The 18,341-nt window shown below is 41.4% G+C and overlaps 1 protein-coding gene across 1 annotated transcript; it reads left to right on the top strand.

Moving 5' to 3' along the window:
• The first annotated feature begins 1,831 nt into the window (after nt 1-1,831).
• On the top strand, nt 1,832-17,941 carry LOC140950958 (uncharacterized). The gene is made up of 4 exons (XM_073400172.1): nt 1,832-2,217; nt 4,104-4,229; nt 6,860-7,373; nt 9,534-17,941. Exons 1-4 carry the CDS (start codon nt 1,864-1,866, stop codon nt 17,054-17,056), a joined length of 8,517 nt encoding a protein of 2,838 aa, XP_073256273.1. The 5' UTR covers nt 1,832-1,863; the 3' UTR covers nt 17,057-17,941.
• The last annotated feature ends 400 nt before the right edge of the window (nt 17,942-18,341 follow it).

Genomic DNA, 18,341 nt, shown 5'->3' with positions numbered 1-18,341 from the left:
AGATAACCCCCATAGATTAATTCAGCGCAATTAAGGTTAGACCAAATCAAGGGACCGTTTTGCTTCGCTGAAAACGATCACGAAACTTGGCAAACAACCAGGAGTGTTTTCGACATGAAAATCGGCTCGCTTTATTTTCTTAATATATTCGACCAAGTTAAAATAATCAGTATTCTCTCTTGTGCATTCATCTAGTGCATAAAGGAATGTCAGCTGATCCATAAAGCAAAAATGAATTTAATGAATTTTTGTTTTGTTAAATTCATTAAAATACAAAAAGAAAAAAATGAATTTAATTTACTCGACCGAGTTAGAATAATCAGTACATGTATTCTCTCTTGTGCTTTCATCTTGTCCATGAAAGTTATAAGTCTCCGGATCCATAATGCAAAAATGAATTTACCTTGTAGCTAGGTGAAACTGTTCTTGACGTTTCGAAAAGATCACCGTGTCTTTCTCAAGATGGCAACACCTCATTATTCGAAGGGGAAATTAAAAAGAGTTCCGCAAATGTTTTAAACTCTCTGGAACTCTGGCTAACAATACCATGAAATATGATTTCTTCTAGAACAAGAATCTTTCGAGCATGGCATACTTTATGAGATCACCATGTTTAAAATTTTCTACACAGAGTCTGCAAAACTTTATGAAACATTTGGCGATGGCCTGAGCAATTAAGCACAAAAAAAAACTTGGATGGCTGTGGGCGAATGTCTATTATTTTATAAACAAGTCAACTTTAAAGGATTAGCATAGCAGATTCAGGGCATTTTTGCATTAATTACTGAAACGTTAACTTATGAATTACGCTGATGGAATGAATTCTCGATTAATCTTTGCCTGGAAAAAAGAGGCAAGATATTTCTCTTGATTGAAGAAAACGAATACTGCGAAACCTTTCGTCGACTTATGCATAAAAAGGAGATGTATTCGAAGACAATTGTATCTTGCTTTGAGCGGCAGTGCGTAGCCTTTGCTGAATCTGTCTGATAAAATATTCACGGAGCGTTAAGAACAAAAGAATAGCTCAAAACACGTCACCTTATTGAACTGTGAATAGTTATGTTAGAAAATCACGATAATTTAGGGCCTGTTTACATGGAGGTGGGGGACCCCAAGTAGGTGAGGTAACCTGCTTAGGTGAGGTAAAAAAATAACCCTCCTTTACATGCAATCTTACAACCCCGCCATCCCGGGGTGCACTTTCTCAAGATTATTGAATGGTCGCTAGGCACGTAAACAAGAAAAATGCTGGCAAACCACGTGTTTTGGCGATTAATGCACTTCTTCACTCACTTGTTGCTCTTGCTGCAACCCGTCAGTGCAATGGCTTTCTATTGTTAACTTTCATAATGATGCAAAGCCACCGCCAAAGTGAATTTTGCGCGAATTTGATGTACCCCGGCCAGGCGGGTTACCCCACCTTGAAACGTTTACATGGCAAAATTTGACCCCGGCTGAGAGCGTAACCCGGTCTGGTAGACCGGGCTACCCGCCTTGGCGGGTCACCCCATCTATCATGTAAACGTGATCAAATTAAAATGAGAGATTATATGGACATGCGGGTTACCCCACCCAAGCGGGTTACCTCACCTACCTAGGGTCCCCCACCTCCATGTAAACAGGCCCTTAATCTATGTTCCTAAACCTGCTTAATGCTTCATCATGCCTAGAGACAATTCATCTGAAATCTTAAAATTATACTTGAAGCCAAGTAAATACGGCAGAAAAGGATTGATTCTCGAATTTTACTTTGATCTTGTTTAAGCCAATTTCTACTTTAGTGTATTCAACAATAACGTTTCATTTCGTTTTAATCGACATAGGTGTGCTTTAATTCGAAAGTAAAGAAGGGCCATCGCCATGTCTTGGCCGCGAAGAAGCTCTCAAAGGGCTCCCCCCCTAAAAGACGATCCCCGCACCTCAACAGTTATGCAGGATGAGCCAGGAAGCATCGCTCTGGTTACGGAGAAAAACCAAGAACTTTCGGAGGAATATCAAAGGTTGCTTGATGATTACCAACAAATGAAAGTTAACTACGAAATTGTGGAAGGAAAGTACCAGGATACGCAGAAAGAAAATGTGAAAGTTAAGAGGCACATGGAGTTAAACGAGGAGAAGTTTAACAGAGAAAAGACTGGTCTGGTGAAGCAGAAGGATGATCTTAATGCTCAAAACGAAAAACTACGCAAAGAGCTTCGAGAAAAGAGCAGCAAGGTATGCATAAATTCCCGGGAGGGTGGTCATCATAATGGCCTATACGGGAGGCTCCGCCCGAAGAGGGTACCTTCCCCCCCCCCCCCCCCCCCACCCCGCCTCAGATTTGTGAAGAAATTCTCATTTAATGCAAGCGAAATTATTTCGGTAAGACTTCATACCCCGAGGTCCCTATAATGATCTATAGAGGGAGGCTTTACCGGAAAAGGGTACTTTTTTCAGGCTTCGGGTATATGAAAGGGTAGGGATTTTACCAGCTGAAGTATACGAAAGGTTAAGAAAATCTGTCATTTCAGTCTTTAAAAAAAAAACCAAAAGAGCTAATAGGTGCATTCACGGCTGTGAAAAAGTTGAAACAATGTTCTGGTTTTTTGGTTTATTGACATTTTTAAAGACATTGCAGTTACAGCAGTTTAAAGGGATACTAAGTTCTAAACTAGGTATGTGAAAGGGGTCTTATTTGTCAAAAAAAGGTATGGGAAAGGACTGCATTTTCGGCCCAAAATGGTATATAAAAGGGTAAAGGGGTGGATCTCGGGGCGAAGTCTCCCCGTATAAAGCTTTGCTGAGTACCTCCGGGCATACATTGTACTGTTAACTATCAACAATAGCAATACAAATAATTTTAAGACGAGATATGAACCCACAAGCTGAAATAAGTCACTGCAAGAAAGAAGGCTATTATTCTCTGCTGGTCACATAGCTTGCTAGAAAGCTTTCCATTGATGGAGAGCGAAGCCCCTGGCACTCTCGTCTCCTTTCGCGTGCTTCTCTCGCGTGCGTTCTCGCAACTCCCCCAAATGGAGAGCTTGCTCGCAGGCTACTGGTCACAGGGTGAGGATAGAAAAGTTATTTATACGGCTTTTTTAGCCATCTAAGTGGCTCCACAATCTAATCCTACGTTTAGCCATCAGGACTAAATTGTTACCGTGGTGCTGAAATTGGATCTTCAAAATTTACTGACGTTTAATATAATGTTGGGAACTCTCGATCGAAAGAGAGAAGAGGCTCTTCTTCTCTTCCCCTAGCCTCCCAAGCAGACGTTCTTAGGGGTTCGTCACGCGTTCAGGGCAGGAGCGCGTGACGAACCCCTAAGAACGTCTGCGTGGGAGGCTATTCTTCCCCCTAACTATCCTCCCCTGAGCGACTTATTTGTTCCCGCTCCCCAACCCCCTAACAACTAAAAGAGGCCGCTGCGGAAGAGAAAGTGTGTACTAGCTGTCAAGTACAGCCGCCTCTTATGACTCTCTTATCGCTTCTAGTCGCTGCCCTTGGGGGGGTGGGGTGGGGTGGGGTGGGAGGTGGGAGCTTCGGGTAACGTCTTCACGATGAAAGGGCTACTATGAAGAATACTTTTCATAGTAATTGGTGTCACCCTCTTAAAATAAAGGTTATTCAGTCGAGCTGTATTTGCAGGGGAGCTTCGTAGTCATAAACCAGCCCTTATAAGTCAGATTAAAATACTTTATTTTATCCGTTTTGAAATCATTGGTGATCCTCGCAATCTGATTGGCTCTTAGCAGTGTGATTTATTCACGAATCATACTATTTTTTTCCTATAAATCATATCTGTTCTAAACCGTGTAAATCATGTTCCATTTTTGCTCTCTATCGCATCGTTTCAGTTTCGAATACAAAATGCGATGCAAAAGCCTTTTTGTTTCGACTTTTCAACAAATTGGCTACTTGAACGATAAAATATTGGTACTGACTAAATTCTGCGATTTCGAAATAGCTAAAATAAAGTGGTAATTGAACTTCGTGTCGTGCAATTTTGGTCTGAAATCATACTTGTGATTTAAAATTTGAAATAACGCATACGATTTTACATTAAATTGCACCCCATTCATTTCAATTACCGTTATTAATCTTGTTTCAATCTCTAGGTCGGAGATTTGCAGAGGGTGCTGGTTGATACGGAAAAGAAATCAGACGCGCGGAAGGAGGAACTTCAGTCAAAGACCAAGCAATGCGAGAAGCTGGAAAACATCATCAATGATCTTCAGAACAAGGTAAGGACGCATCTTCACACCTTAAGCTTGCGTTGTTTTAGTGTGAAGAAGGAAGGGAATAGCCTTGACCAACCCTCTATTTCCTCTTAACAGAACTCGTTGAGCGCGCGAATGAAAATGAAAAACCGAGGGGGATTCATTTACAACTAACGCAAGTGGCTTGGGGTGGGTAAAAGAGAAAACAGATATGTTTCTATCTTCGTGTTCGCAAATTCGTCGAAAAAAATTACCTTGCGTCGCAGTGGCACAATCGACTAATCCCTCAATTTAGAGTCTGATACGACGGGTCACACACAAGACGGTTCAAATCCTGGGCAAGCCAGAAATAATTATTATTTATTTTTTATTTCTTCCAGAAGTAATACTTATTCATAATTATTTCTTTCCCTGAAAGAACAAACTAATTCCGAAGCAACTTCGGGACATCCGTATACAACTTTGGAACATTCCTGAGCTGAGCAAATCCTTAACTTCGTGCTCCGCCGAATTAGTTAGACTAATCTGGCTGCACAATTGTGAATAACAATGGCTTCTGCTTACAACTGGACTTGTTTAGCCTGCCTGGGTTTCCGCCTGCCTAATAAAACGCGTCCTAGAAATTTCAAACCTTTTTTCAACATTGTAGGAAACCGGTTGCATTAAAAAATATTATCATTTATATTCGGCGTACGCAAATGTTTTCTTAATACACCTAATTCCTTTGGTATAACCCTCCTCGGTAATATACGCATTCATCAGACACCGCGTTTTAAGCGCTTATTGTTAACATAAAACAAAAAAACAACCATAGCTTTATTGTTTTATCATCAGTCATCCCTTGAAACTGGTCGCAATGCAATCAAATTGCAATGGAATAAGCACGTTTTCGTTCGAACCTCGCCTTGCCGAGTTTTTCTACAATTTTCATCAATATTTCGTCTTAAATTTTTATAAACGTCTCACTGAAGAGAGAGAGGTAAGAGCAGACACCCAGATAAGTGAGTTTTTTTGTTTAGAACTTCATGTTTCACTCGGTTTCTTTGCCTAACGTTAAATGGAAGGCAATTCAACCTTTGTGACTCAGTCTGTTAGCTTGAACTTTAAAAAGCAAAGCCGTTTTCGAACCTTTGTCCTTGAGGTTAAGAATCATTACCTAATCGACTTAGAAATTACATATATTCTCCATTAACTCCGATAGATTCCAGTTTGAACTCTTTCGGCATTATATTGATCTTTTGTTGAGTACTGCGTCTCTGTTTAAATAACTAGATAGGTATTTTAATTCATATGAATACCTAGTGACAATGATTTGATCAAAATTGCACTGACTTCGCCTAAAACTTGGAGGGAATTTCTTTGACTACAGTAAACATCCGCTAACAGAAACCTTCTAGCAGAAATTTGGCACTTTACGTTAATAACCAAAAATATAAGAATCTGGTTAGCCAAGCAAAATCAAATCTGGGTTTCAGGTACATTATGATAAAGATTTTAACCAGGGAGGTTTAGTTCGAGATTCCCAATTGTCTTTGATATCACAAGAAAAAACTATACCAAACTGTAATTACAAATAAAAGTATTACTGTAATTCCTACAACAAAAACAGATTTATGAAAAGTGCAGATTGTAATTGTCTTCATGGACCTTGGAAATGAGGTTTACAATGTGCAGTTGTGAATAAATACTGTGGGCCAGTTATTTAAAAGGAGTTTAGGCAGTGTTTAACAAAACCATGTTTTAAGTCATTTTCAGTTTGCTGAACGCTTCCATGTCAACAACATTTATCGTGAACTGTTTCATGAAAGCATATAACGTAGACTAGAAAAGCATTTCTCCTGTTAAAATAATCCACAACGTCCTTTAAATAACCGACCTACAACCCAAAACTAGCAGGTGGCAATTAGTTAGCTACTGTATTTACAACGCGTGATCTGGGATTCATACTTGGTGACGACCTTACCTAGTCCCTGTACGGCGTCTTCCCAGGCCTTCTCGGTCACGGCATTTCGGTGACGTATCCGAGACGAAAACTCGCTGGGACCACGTGACCCGAAACGCAAAGGCCGACCGAAAACAAAGCCAGCAAGTGGCTCGAGCGGGACTCGAACCCGGACGATGACTGTCGTACGCGCTCACCACTCGGCCAAGCTGCCGTATCCACAGAGTCGCTAATTTCCGAGACTTTTAATCAGCATGTTCAGTAACACACCTTCTCGCACTAAAGGAGAACAACAAACTCTTTGTTATGCAACGCAATTCTTGAAACGCTACTCCTCACCTAAAAATCACATGAACAAACTTTTAAACTTTTGTTTTGCTGCTAGTGTGGGTGCCTCAGAAGAATTCTAGAGGGATACTTTGTCGGCCAGAAAGAACAGAAATTTATAGATTGATGCTTCTTAGGAAACATTTTGTAAACCGTCGCTAGAAATTCTCTCTAGAAAGTCTCATACACCTTGGACTTCCTACTGAGAATTAGACAGCTTCGACGGGTAACTTGAATCTCAGTGTAAGAATCGTATCACACACCTGTCCTGAATTGGCCCCACTTTCTCCCTCCCTCCCCAAGAGCCATCTTTTCTTATGGCTCCGAGCATGTCAGCATTGAATTCATCTCATGATAATTTTTACGCTTTTGTTTCGTTATTTAGGTTGTGCCAGATCTAAGACAGAAGCTTAACAAAACCGAAGCAAATCTGGAGGTGGTACAGCAAAAGAGCGGCGAGCTTTCAGTTGAGCTCAACAAAGCTGAAGACCAACACCATGTTGACGAAGTGTGCATTGAGAAGTTGCGAAAGGAAAAGAAAGAATTACTGGAGGGCATAGCTAAGGCAGAACGCGACATCAGAGCTGCTGAAGTTGCCCGAGACAAGGCTGAAGATCAGATATCTTCTCTGAAAGACTCAGAGAAAACGCTGAGAGACAAGAATAATAAGCTGGATTCTGATTTGCTTTCGGCGCAAGACAGGATTAAAGAGTTGGAGAACGAGTTGAACAGACGGTTGGCTGAACCAGAGCTAAAAACGTATAACATCGATGTTGTGGAGAGTGCCCCGGTTGTGGAATCTGGTCCGCCCGGCGGGTTTGATTTTTTTGTAGATGATGAGAGCGAGAAGCTGAGGATTAAAGTGGGAGAACTGAACAATAAAGTGGAAGAACTGAACGGTAAGTATTGGCGGTTCACATAGCGCCTATCGTACAAGTTAACTCTGATTGTTTCATACAGGGTCTTATTCATTAAAGTGCACTTATATGGGCAATGTCACGGTTTTGGTTGCTCATTTTACCCGTACGCGCTCAGCTTGCTGCGCAACAATTCAGTTGCGGCAGCTTTTTGCAGAAAGTACAGGAGAAAGTACAGGAGGCTTTCACTTTGCAAATGCAACATAATTCCAACCTGACTGAAAAACCAGGGGGGGGGGTACTCCCTATAATTACCTATACGGGGAGGCTCCGCCAGAACGGGGTACCATTTTCAGGCGTTGAAGTACATGAAAGGGTCGCGAAATCTGTCATCTTGGTCCGTAAAAAGGCCCAAAAGGGCTAACAGCTGAATTTTACGGCCTTAAAAAGTCGGGAAAACGTTCTGGTTTTGTGTTTGATTTATGTTTAAAAGGCAGTGCGTTTAGAGCAGTTGAAAGGGATGCAAAGTTCTAAACTAGTCGTCATTATAAAATAACTAAGATAGTACGCGCGTTCTGATTGGCCGAGAGGAGTGTACGAATTTAAAAAACTTTTTGAGATAAAAAATCGACAAGTTTACTTTATTTACCCATTTCCTCGTCGGCTGAAACTTGGAAAATTGTTGCAAACAAGATGTGTCTACTCTTTTTTCGCTTAAGCTGACATTTTTAACGAGAAAAAGACTAATTAAGCGTGCAAGACTTCGTGTACAAGACTCTGAAGACTTTGCGACTGGCAAGAATTTTCTTTTGATCAGTGTCATAACAAAGAGTTTTGCGTTTTTTCCTCGGGAAAGTTATTTTATAAAAACAATAGAAAACTCTTTTCCTGTGTTTGCATAGCCTGATATAAACACTTTAGGGCATGGGAGAATTCTCCAGAGTTAGGCAAACCCGAGACGAAGTCGAGGGTTTGCATAACTGTCTCGAATTCTCCCACCCCCTCGAGTGTTTAAATCAGGCTATGCAAACACAGGAAAATGTTTTCTATTGCATAATCATAAAATAACTAAAATAGTACGCGCGCTCTGATTGGCCGAGAGGCGTGTTTGCTGTACCGTTTGCGTTTTTTTTTGGGAAAGTTATTTTATAAAAGCAATAGAAAACTTTTTTCCCGTACTTGCATAGCCTGATATAATACCCGAGGGATGGTGAAAATTCTCGACAGTTATGCAAGCTCTCGACTTCGTCTCGGGCTCGCATAACTTTCTCGAATTCTCCCAACCCCTCTCGTGTTTATATCAGGGCTATGCAAACACAGAAAACGTTTTCTATTGCTGAAATAGAAGGTATACGAAAGGGGTTCTTTTTTTTGTTAGAGGGAAAGGGGCTGTACATCAGGGCGGAGTCTTTCCGTATAAAACTTTGTTCAGTACCTCCCCGGGTGTGAAACAAAGAAACATTGTTGCGTACAAAATTCCTTGAGCTGCTGGTAAAGTGGGTGACCAACAATTTTGCACAAAAAAAGCTCTATTTCTGGGGGAAATAATTCAACCTCGTAGAGAAAGGGGCAATAAAACATTTGGAGAGCATAACACCGCCAGCAAGTTAAAATGGCTCTTCTAAAAATTATGTCTAAACGTGTCCAGAGCTTTGCAGATGTACAATCAAAATGACTAGAGTGTTACAAAATTTGGCGCGAAAGATTTTGATTTAAGACTTCTCAAATAGTGACCCGCGACCTAAAAATATATTAAATGGACTAAAAAACTATCAGCAAGTGATCAAATACGGCACCTCTCTTTAAAGACAGCAAGGCAACCGTGTAAATCGATTGTTAAGCAACTTCTAACTGGGTATTTGCAAAGGCGACATTATAGAGCATTGATCATTTCCCATAGACCTAATGTCTCGGCGATTTCGGGCTCCAATTTCAGCCGAAAACTTATTGCTGCGGGAACTGTGAAAGTAACTTGATTATATGATTCATAAGTTTTATTGTTTCACTTGGATCTTCAGGAAATGGCATAAAAATCATCAGAAATAATAGGTTTAGGCATAGTAAATATAAAAGTGGTGTCAATTTGTCAGGAACCTGAATTGGTTAAGTAATAACACACCAGCGAGATTGAATGAACTAAAAATTGTGTTATTGTTGAACAAATGAATGAATGAATGGAAATAAATTGTTGTTTTTACACAGGAGAAATCCACGACCTTAAGGTTAAACTGGATAAAGCTTCTCAAGAAGTAAAAAAGTGGGAAAAAAAGTATGAAGACGAGAATCAGGAGAAGATTAAGATTTCAGCTGTGCTTGATAACGAGAAGGAAAATTATGGACGGCTTTGGAACGACTACAATGATCTCAAGAGCCATCTGGCCAAAGCCGAAAGGATGATGGAGCAGGGTAAAAAGGAGATAGATAAGAGAGACAGGACGATAGAGGAACTCAAGGAAAAAATCAAGCACTTACAGAATGAGAGAGACCAAAACGAGGAGACTATTGACAAACTTGAGGCGAAGCTGGAGGAGCTGAGAAGTAACATGGAACTTATGGAAGAGATCACCATGGAATACAAGAAGAAGTATGGTGATCTTGATAGCGATTATAAAGTCAGTGAAAAAGAGAAAGAAAGTGTGCAGAAGGATCTTGACGTCGTGAGTCGAAAGATTTCTGAGCTAGAGAGAAAGCTTGAGCAGTCGGACCAAGAGAAAGGCGATCTTCTTAAAGAAAATGAAGACCTCAAGCAAAAGCTAACACGACTAGAAGATGACTTTGATTTGACCGTCAAGGATAAGACAGTGTTCGAGAGTCAAGTTCAAGATTGGTCGGATAAGACGAGCAAACAACGAAAGATGGTTGAAAATCTTAGAAAGAAGCTGGCAGAAGCCCAGGAGGAAGCAGAAGAATACAAAAAAGAACTGGCGGAGAAAAACAGTAGGATTGATGAGCTCTGCGATAAATTGGCAGACCTGAAATCAAACTACGACAACAGTCAGTCAGACCTGTCGGCAGCAAGAGCAGAATGCGATTACAAGGATGACGATATAAAACACCTGAAGAAGAAGCTTGAGGACACAGAGAAAGAAGTAAACATACTTGACGCTCAGCTAGAGAAGGTAACTAAAGAAAGGGACAATGCCGAGGTGGAACTAGCAGGTGTTCTTGAAAAGCTCAAACACATGGAACCAAAACGAGGCAATGATAAGAATAAGCAGGACGAAAATTCAGTTTCGATCAGCTTGCCCCCAATTGACTTTGAAAGCCATCTAACACCGCTCCGTCAGAGGATATATGAACTCGAAAATGAAAACAAAAGGCAAAAGGTCGCTGAAGATCATCTCTTAAGCGATCTAAAAAATAGAGAAGATGATATCGCACGCCTTCAAAGGGAACTCGATTCCTACAAAACTACTTGCGCTGGCTTGGAAAAAAAAGAGCGTGAAATGAAGAAGAGAATGGAGGATCTTGAGAAGGAGGAGGATGAACTTACGGATGCTAACAATGAACTGAAAGATGAACTAGAAGATCTAAGACCCAAAGTCGAGAAGTTACAGAAAGAGGTTGACGCCCTAAAACTTGAGAGGGATAGGCTTAAGGAAAGTCTGAGCGATTTCAGTGAAAGACTAACGCAGAGTAAAAAACACGTCACCGACAAAAATCTGAACCTCTCAGAGCAGATAAAAGTGAACTCAACTCTTGGAAAGACTGTGAAGAGGCACGAAGATACTATGGTAACATTGGGTCAAAAGTGTAAAGAATTGGAAGAGGAGTTAGAAAACTTAAGGCCGCAACTGAGGGCTGCAGTAGCCAAAAACGAGACATTAGAAGCTGAAAACAAAGCCTTGGACTCTCGTTTTAAGGCTCTGAAACGCAAGATGGAAGATCTTCAAAAGGAACTGCGAGAAGAAATCGAAGCAAAGGAGTTGCTTCAACAAGATGTGGATTCTTTGTCTTACAAGTTGAACGTTGCTGAGACTAATAACAAGACGCTTACTAAGCAAAAAAAAGATTTGCAAAGCCAAGTTGATGAACTGGAGACAAAGGTGAGAAAGCTCAAACCAGAGCTGGAGCAGACCCGTAACAAGCTCAAAGAAAAAGATCGCACTATCAGTCGTCTGGAGTCGGATATGAAAGAGAAAGATGCAAAGCTAAGCGAGGACAAGCGTACGATCAGCAGTCAGAAAGACAATATCACTACCTGCAGAAAAGATATTGAGGCGCTAAAGAGTGCAAACGAAATTAACAGAAATCGCATCAAAGAGCTCGAAACCCAACTTAAGGAGATGGGAAACAACATGCAATCTGTGGCGAATGTGTCCGTGGTGCAGTCAGCACCACCTGTTAGCTTCAGAGAGGAAAGACTCCGTAGCGATCCTGACGAGAGAGTCCATGAATTAGAAACACTCCTTAAGAAGAGCGAGTCTCGCGAGGAGCAACTTAGGGAACAGCTGCGGCTGCACGAAGACCGTCTTCCACGAGCAGAGAAAAATGCCAAGGATGCTAAAGAGAGAGAAATAGATGTTCAGCACAGCTACAATACAGCACAAAGAAAGCTAGAAGAACTCAAAAAGATGCTGGAGAGATCCAATCGAGAGAAAGAGGACGCAAAAATGGAGTTAGGGCAAGCTCGAACGCAGATAACACGTTTAGAATGCAAGTGCGTTGAGGACGATAATGAAATTAAGTCATTAGAGAGTCAGCTTGAGCAGGCCCACCGATATCTGGAGGACAAACAAGAACAGTTGCTTACTCTTGACGAGGACCACGTACGACTTAGAGTGACATGTGATTCTTATGACAAAGAAAGGGACGCTCGTAACGCTACTTTTCAAAGACTGCAAGACAAGAAGACCGATCTGGAGAAGAGGTGTGATTTCCTAATGTCAGATTTGAAATCAACTCAAGAAAACTGCGACACGTTGAAGGAAGAAAAGGCAAGGTTGCAAGAAGAGTTAAGCGAGCTCAAACGTACAACTCTTGTTGACTTAAAACGAAATCTCACTCGGATGCAGGGAGAGCGAGATCGAGCTTTAGAAGAGCTCAATTCAGCGAACAGAAATCTGGAAGACATCGAGGCTCAGTTAGCTGAATCACAGGCGAGGAGAAAAGATATAGAAAAGGAAAACGATGAGTTAGAAGACGAGATAAGACAGCTGAAGAACGAAAACGAAAGCAGGAGGAAAAAGATTGAGGATCTAGAGGATAAAATCGAAGTATTAAACCTCGAACTCCAGCGCGATGAAAAGGACATAGATGAATTGAAAGAAACAAAGAACAAGTATGAGGACGAAATTGCAGACCTTAAGGTGAAACTCGCAGAGAAGCACGACGTTATTGAGATTTCACCTATGAATGTGGCAACCGTTGACACGCAGTATGCAGCAGCACCAGGGTTCGATTTTGGCGCCGATCCAGACGCACTCAGCAACCTTGAAGATGAGAACCTTGGCCTCAAAGAGAAGCTGAAGAGAAAGAAAATGAAAAAGGCAGTTTTGAGCGACCAGCTTAACGACTACAGAAACAAGCTGGGAGATGCGGAGGGTAAGAACGATCGTCTTGAAACAAAACTTAGAGAGACAGAGGACCGCAATAAAGAGTTAGAAAAGTCGTTGCCTGAAACAATAGAGGAACTAAATCAGGTGAACGATAAGTGTCAGTCCTTAGAAAATGAGCTAAAGCATCTGAAGAATGATTTGCAAGCTGCCCAAGACGATTTAGGTACTGCAGAGGCACAGCAAGCTGCTGCATTGGCCAAAGTGAAGTCGTTAAAGCGAGACCTTGATGAAAAGCAACGTGAATTGCTTGATAAAAACGACGACATTATTGAAAAACAAAGAAAAATCAACGAACTCTATGCCATTATAGAGGGTGGCCATAACGATTCTGATAGCCTAAAGCAAGTCATTGAGGAGCTGAGAGAAGATGTTAACACTAAGGACAGAGAGAACAACAAGTTGCAAGAGGATCTTCGTTCCACTCAAACGAATGTTACTAAACTGCAAGAAAATCTCGAAGAAATGAAAATCAAGCTGGAATCTACAGAAGACGACCTAGAGGAGTACAAAATGGAACTGGAGAGAATGCACGGCGACATTGTAATGCGTGATCAAGAGCTGGAAGACCTTCAAAGAAATCTAGGTGGAATGCTAAAGTCTGCAAAGGATGAAAAAGAAGCTATTAACAAGAAACTCAAGGAGGCTAAAGAGAGTCTTAAGGCTGCCAATGACGAAAAGAAGATTCTCGAATTCAATAATGCCGAACTTGAAAGAATATGTGAGCAACTGAGAAAGGAATCAAAAGCCAAAAACACTTTGGTTAACACAGGATCTGGGGTCAGTGAGGATCATCTAAATGATCTAAGAAATAAACTCTCGGAATATCGACAAAAATATCAGACCGTCTGTAACGAAAAGATGAAACTAGAGCTCGAACTTCGGGATAAAGATGTGAAAATTTCACAAGTAGCTGGACCGTCCGATTCATTGCGAGAAGAGCGAGATCGTCTGAAAGACGAGGTTATCAATCTGCAGGCCACAATCAAAGACATTAAGAAGAAAAGCCAGAAAGCTCAAAGAGATGCTGAAGACCTTCGGAGAGTTCTAGTCTCTAAAGATAACGAGATTCAGCGTTTAGAAGATAAAATCCGAAAATTGGAAGACGAGAAAGAAAAATTAAAGAAAGACTACGTCAACTTGGAGAAGAAGATCTCTGAATTAAAGGTCGAGCACGAGAAACTGAAATATGAAAAGAATAAAGCGGAAAACGACCTGTCGCTAATGAAAAAGAAATTCGAGGCTCTGCAAAATCAGCTAAACTCGGTGGACGTTCCTAAACAACTCCAGGATGTAGTGAGCAGGAAGAAATATCAAGAACTGGAGGCAAGTTGCCAGGACGCGCTTCGCGAGAAGGAGAAAGCAAAGAGCGACATGTCAGCTTATCGCACCAAGTTGGCAAGACTAGAAACCGAGTTAAACGAGCAGAAGAGAGAAAAAGATGTCCTGAATGACGAGGTTAATCGGTTGAAAAACAGCGAATCTGAGCTGAAAAACAAGCTCCAAGCTTCTCGAGATAGACACAAGGAAGACAAAGACAAATGGCTTGAGTGGCGTAAGGAAAATTACGCCCAACTGAATAAGGAACTTCAGAGGGCCAACAGTGAGATCAAAAGGCTCGAGAAAACCAAGACAGCACAGGCAAACGAAATAGACGACTTAAAGGATGAAATTGCTGATCTTAATAAGAGAATTTCCGAGCTAGAGGAAGAGGATTACACTGATGCTGCTCCTCTGCACTCAGTCAACATTGACATTGGGGGAGACTCGAAGGCACTCCAGGATGCCCTCGACGAAAAAGCTGAAGCTCTGAAAGAACTCCAAAGGTTAAAAAGCAAAGTTTTGACCCTCGAACACGATATGGATATTCTCAGAACAAGAGAGGAGCAGGAAAGGACGATGGTGAGCGAAGTGACCAACATGAACGATAAACTCAAGGAGGAGTTGCGACAGCTCAAAAAAGGAAACCATGATCAACAAGGATCTCAGGGCAAGCTCCTAGAAGAGATTAAGGATCTCGTCCACCAGGTTAACACTTTGAAAGAAGACAAGGATGAGTTTGAGAAGGACATTGAAGAGCTAAGGGATGAGTTGCACAACGTGAAGGCTGAAAATCGAAAATTAACGACGGAGAACAAGGAACTCAAGCTCGAACTGCAACAGCTAGAGGTCAAACTGCATGAACTAGAGATTGGACACAAGCTAGCCACAGACGATTACGAGAAGATCCGTAACGAGTTGTTAAATGCTCAAAACGAGAATACTGATCTAAAAGACAGCCTCAGTAGACAGATTGACATCATTCCTGTGCAGACAGTATCTGAGGTAGAGAGTGCTCTCCCGATGAGTTTCGATGATGACGTGGATGGAGTAAAGAGAGACAACGATTCGCTGAAAATAGAGATAGATGCCGCGAAGGAACAGGTCGGAATGTTGAATAAGGAGCTTGAAGACTTCCAGAACACTAATAGCAGGCTTCAAGATGACTTGTCAAAGGCTAGACAAAGACTCAAAGAAGAAGAGGCAGAAATTGAGAAGCTGGACGCAGAGCGGGACCACCTTCATCATGAAATTCAGATCGCAAACCAAAACAATGATCACCTACGTGACGAGATGGACAACCTCCAGGACCAAAAGGACAAACTTCAGACAGAGAACGACGAACTTAAAGACGAAAACAAGGATCTAGAGCAAAGGTTGCAGAAACTTAACAAGGAGAAAGCAGATCTGGAAAGAGAACTGAAGAGAGCCAGTGATGTTGGTATTACGAAGAGAAGACCATCTCGAGACTTTCAAAATGAGAGAGAAAGGAAGATAAGAGAATTGGCAGAAAAGGTCGCTGAGCAAGAAAGAAAAATTCAAAGAGAAGAGAGCCAGCTATCATCACTGAAAGACGAAAATGACGACTTGCTGGAAAAGAACAGAGATCTGCGCAATGAAAACAAAGATTTACACGCCAGGGTAACACAACTGGAAAATGAAGTCAAGATTGAAAACAAAAAAATTGAGGACCTTGAAAAAGAGATTCAAGAACTGGAAGATATGGTGGGAAGCGGAAAGGGAGGAATGGATCCAGAGAAAGAGAAACAACTAATTAGAGAGAACAATGCCTTGAGTGAGAGGAACAAGAAACTTCAGAAAAACCTGGACGACGCCAAGAAAGAGATTCTTGACTTGAAGGAGCAACTGGATGAGTACAATAATAGGTTTGAAGATAATAACAAGCAGTTAGCCGTGCAGATTACGGCACTTTATGGAGGTCACAGCGAATTATACAAAAAAGAAATCGAGGAAAAAGATGCGAAAATTGAAGACCTTCAAAAGGATAAGATGGACGCTCAAATGCAGCTAGAACGTTTGAAAGAAGAATATGATGCCGCCAAATCCACCCTTGCTGACTTTCAGAAGAAGAATGACGAACTACAGAAGGAGATCAAATCATTACGAGACGATAAGAACAGGCTGGATAATAAGTTGCTAGAAGAGATGAACTACAACAAGGTAAAAACAGCTGAGCTAGAGGCCGAGATAGAAATTCTGAAGAACAAGATTAAAGACAAAGATGACCTCATTAAAAAGAATGAAAAACAGATGCAGCAACTGCGGGACCAGCTGGCGACCTCAGTACCTAGTGACCAGGCCTCCACCACCCTAATTCTGGATCGGAAGGGTTCAAGACCGCGGGAATACAAAATGATGTTGAGTTACCAAGACGGACTAATGAACAGACCTGGATCAAACCGCTCTTCAAGCGAAAGCAGCCTACCAAACGGTGATGTATCGGGATCAAGTGACCTTGAGCACTCTGAGCTGGGAGAAAAACTAGGAAGAGAGATCTCGCGTGGCCGAGGAAAGAGGAGCAGTGAACATAAAGATCACGTTGGTGAAAAAATAGATGTCGTAGAGAGTAGGCCTGTGGAGTCCGAGCGTGATTATGACTCTGTGTTCCGAAGCAGCACTCCAGTGGAAGAGGAACAAGGGACAAGGCGTGGAAGGAGAGAGTCTGACCGCTATGGATCTGATCGGGACCGCTACAGTACTCGAGACAAAGACAGAGCAAATGAAAGCTCCAATGACAGAGAATCCGAGAGGCCCAGTTATCGGGACCGAGAGCGACGTTCAACAGACCGTGGAAAGGAACGTAACCGTGCTGAATGCCAGCAAAGCTAGATCCCTAAAGCAGCTACAAGAAAGAACAATTTGCTTACCCTTTACTAGCATAGACATTTACCTTATTGATCATTAGAACAAGTGCATGCAACAGTTATAAGAAACGTTTAAGTGCCGAATTATTTAGGGGCAGGGCTGAGTACCAATATGCTATCAAGTGAAATCTAACCCTTACTACACATAGCCTCAGAGAGTTGAATGCTGGCTTTATTATAAACAGTGGCCTGAAAGCCGAGGGATTTGTCTGCTTCGGGTATAGCGTGAAGTTCGTATTCATTATTCATTTGCTATTTTGCTTACTTTATGTACTGCCAGTACTATAACGTTGGATAACTTTGATGCAACTTTTCAAACAAATTCAGAAATAATCTAAAACAAAATCCAGCATTTAATAGAGATTTAAAATAGTAAAGGAGTCTCTTCCTTTACAAGCCAATTAGCGTCAATTTTTCTAACGGCCAGAACGGACCAATCAGCGTTCGAGTTAGATTTTGCAGCGTCCTTTTTTTTAAGCGCGACGTTATCCATAGTGCACCAGTTCAGCTGCACTCCTTTACTGACTAGTTAGATAAGTTAAATATTTTTCGCATGAACTTGAATATCAAGAAAGGAAAACGACGTTTGAGGCGGGCATTTGTCCCTATTTTGAAATCTTGCAACTAGATCCAATAGTTTGTCAGAAAAATCGTAGATGTAGATTATCGTTTATGATATCAATATCCCTATTCTTTCTTAAGTTTACTTACAGTGAATTTGTTGGCAAGAAACAATAAAACTATAACCGAATTTTCTACATGTAATCCCAGCTGGAGCAAATTCATAGGCGAGGAAGGTAACTGTACTTTTTGCTGGTACAGAATTAATAAACGTTTTGGCAATCTGGCAGTTAGTGTTGTGTTGACCGAAAAAAAAAAGTAGAGACTTCTAGATTCAAGGAAGAGAACGACTACGGGTACGAGATTTGACTTAAAGTTTTTCCGCGTATTCTTAAATTATAGACTCCCGGGAAAGCTTCATTTTTCCATTTTGTACTAGAAAAGTTAGCACCGTTTTTTAATGAAGGAGGTTTACACCCTCTCCCGATCGAAAAATGATAAAACTTTTAACATTTGATAACTTATTTCCGCTACTTCGACATTCTAGCTAAAAGTCGTAGTGGAATGACGACGGCTTCCACGTTTTCCCGCAAAAATAACGCTGGTTCTCGCGCGCGCACTTAGTACTGAGAAAATCTCGTACTCGTAGTCGGACTCGTCTAAAGGTCTGTACTTGTTCAAATGAGTAT

This window comes from Porites lutea, chromosome 10 (assembly GCF_958299795.1).
Source record: "Porites lutea chromosome 10, jaPorLute2.1, whole genome shotgun sequence".
Classification (NCBI taxonomy): domain Eukaryota; kingdom Metazoa; phylum Cnidaria; class Anthozoa; order Scleractinia; family Poritidae; genus Porites; species Porites lutea.
Note: the sequence above shows the minus strand (reverse complement) of the source record. Positions and strands in the feature narration are given on the sequence as shown.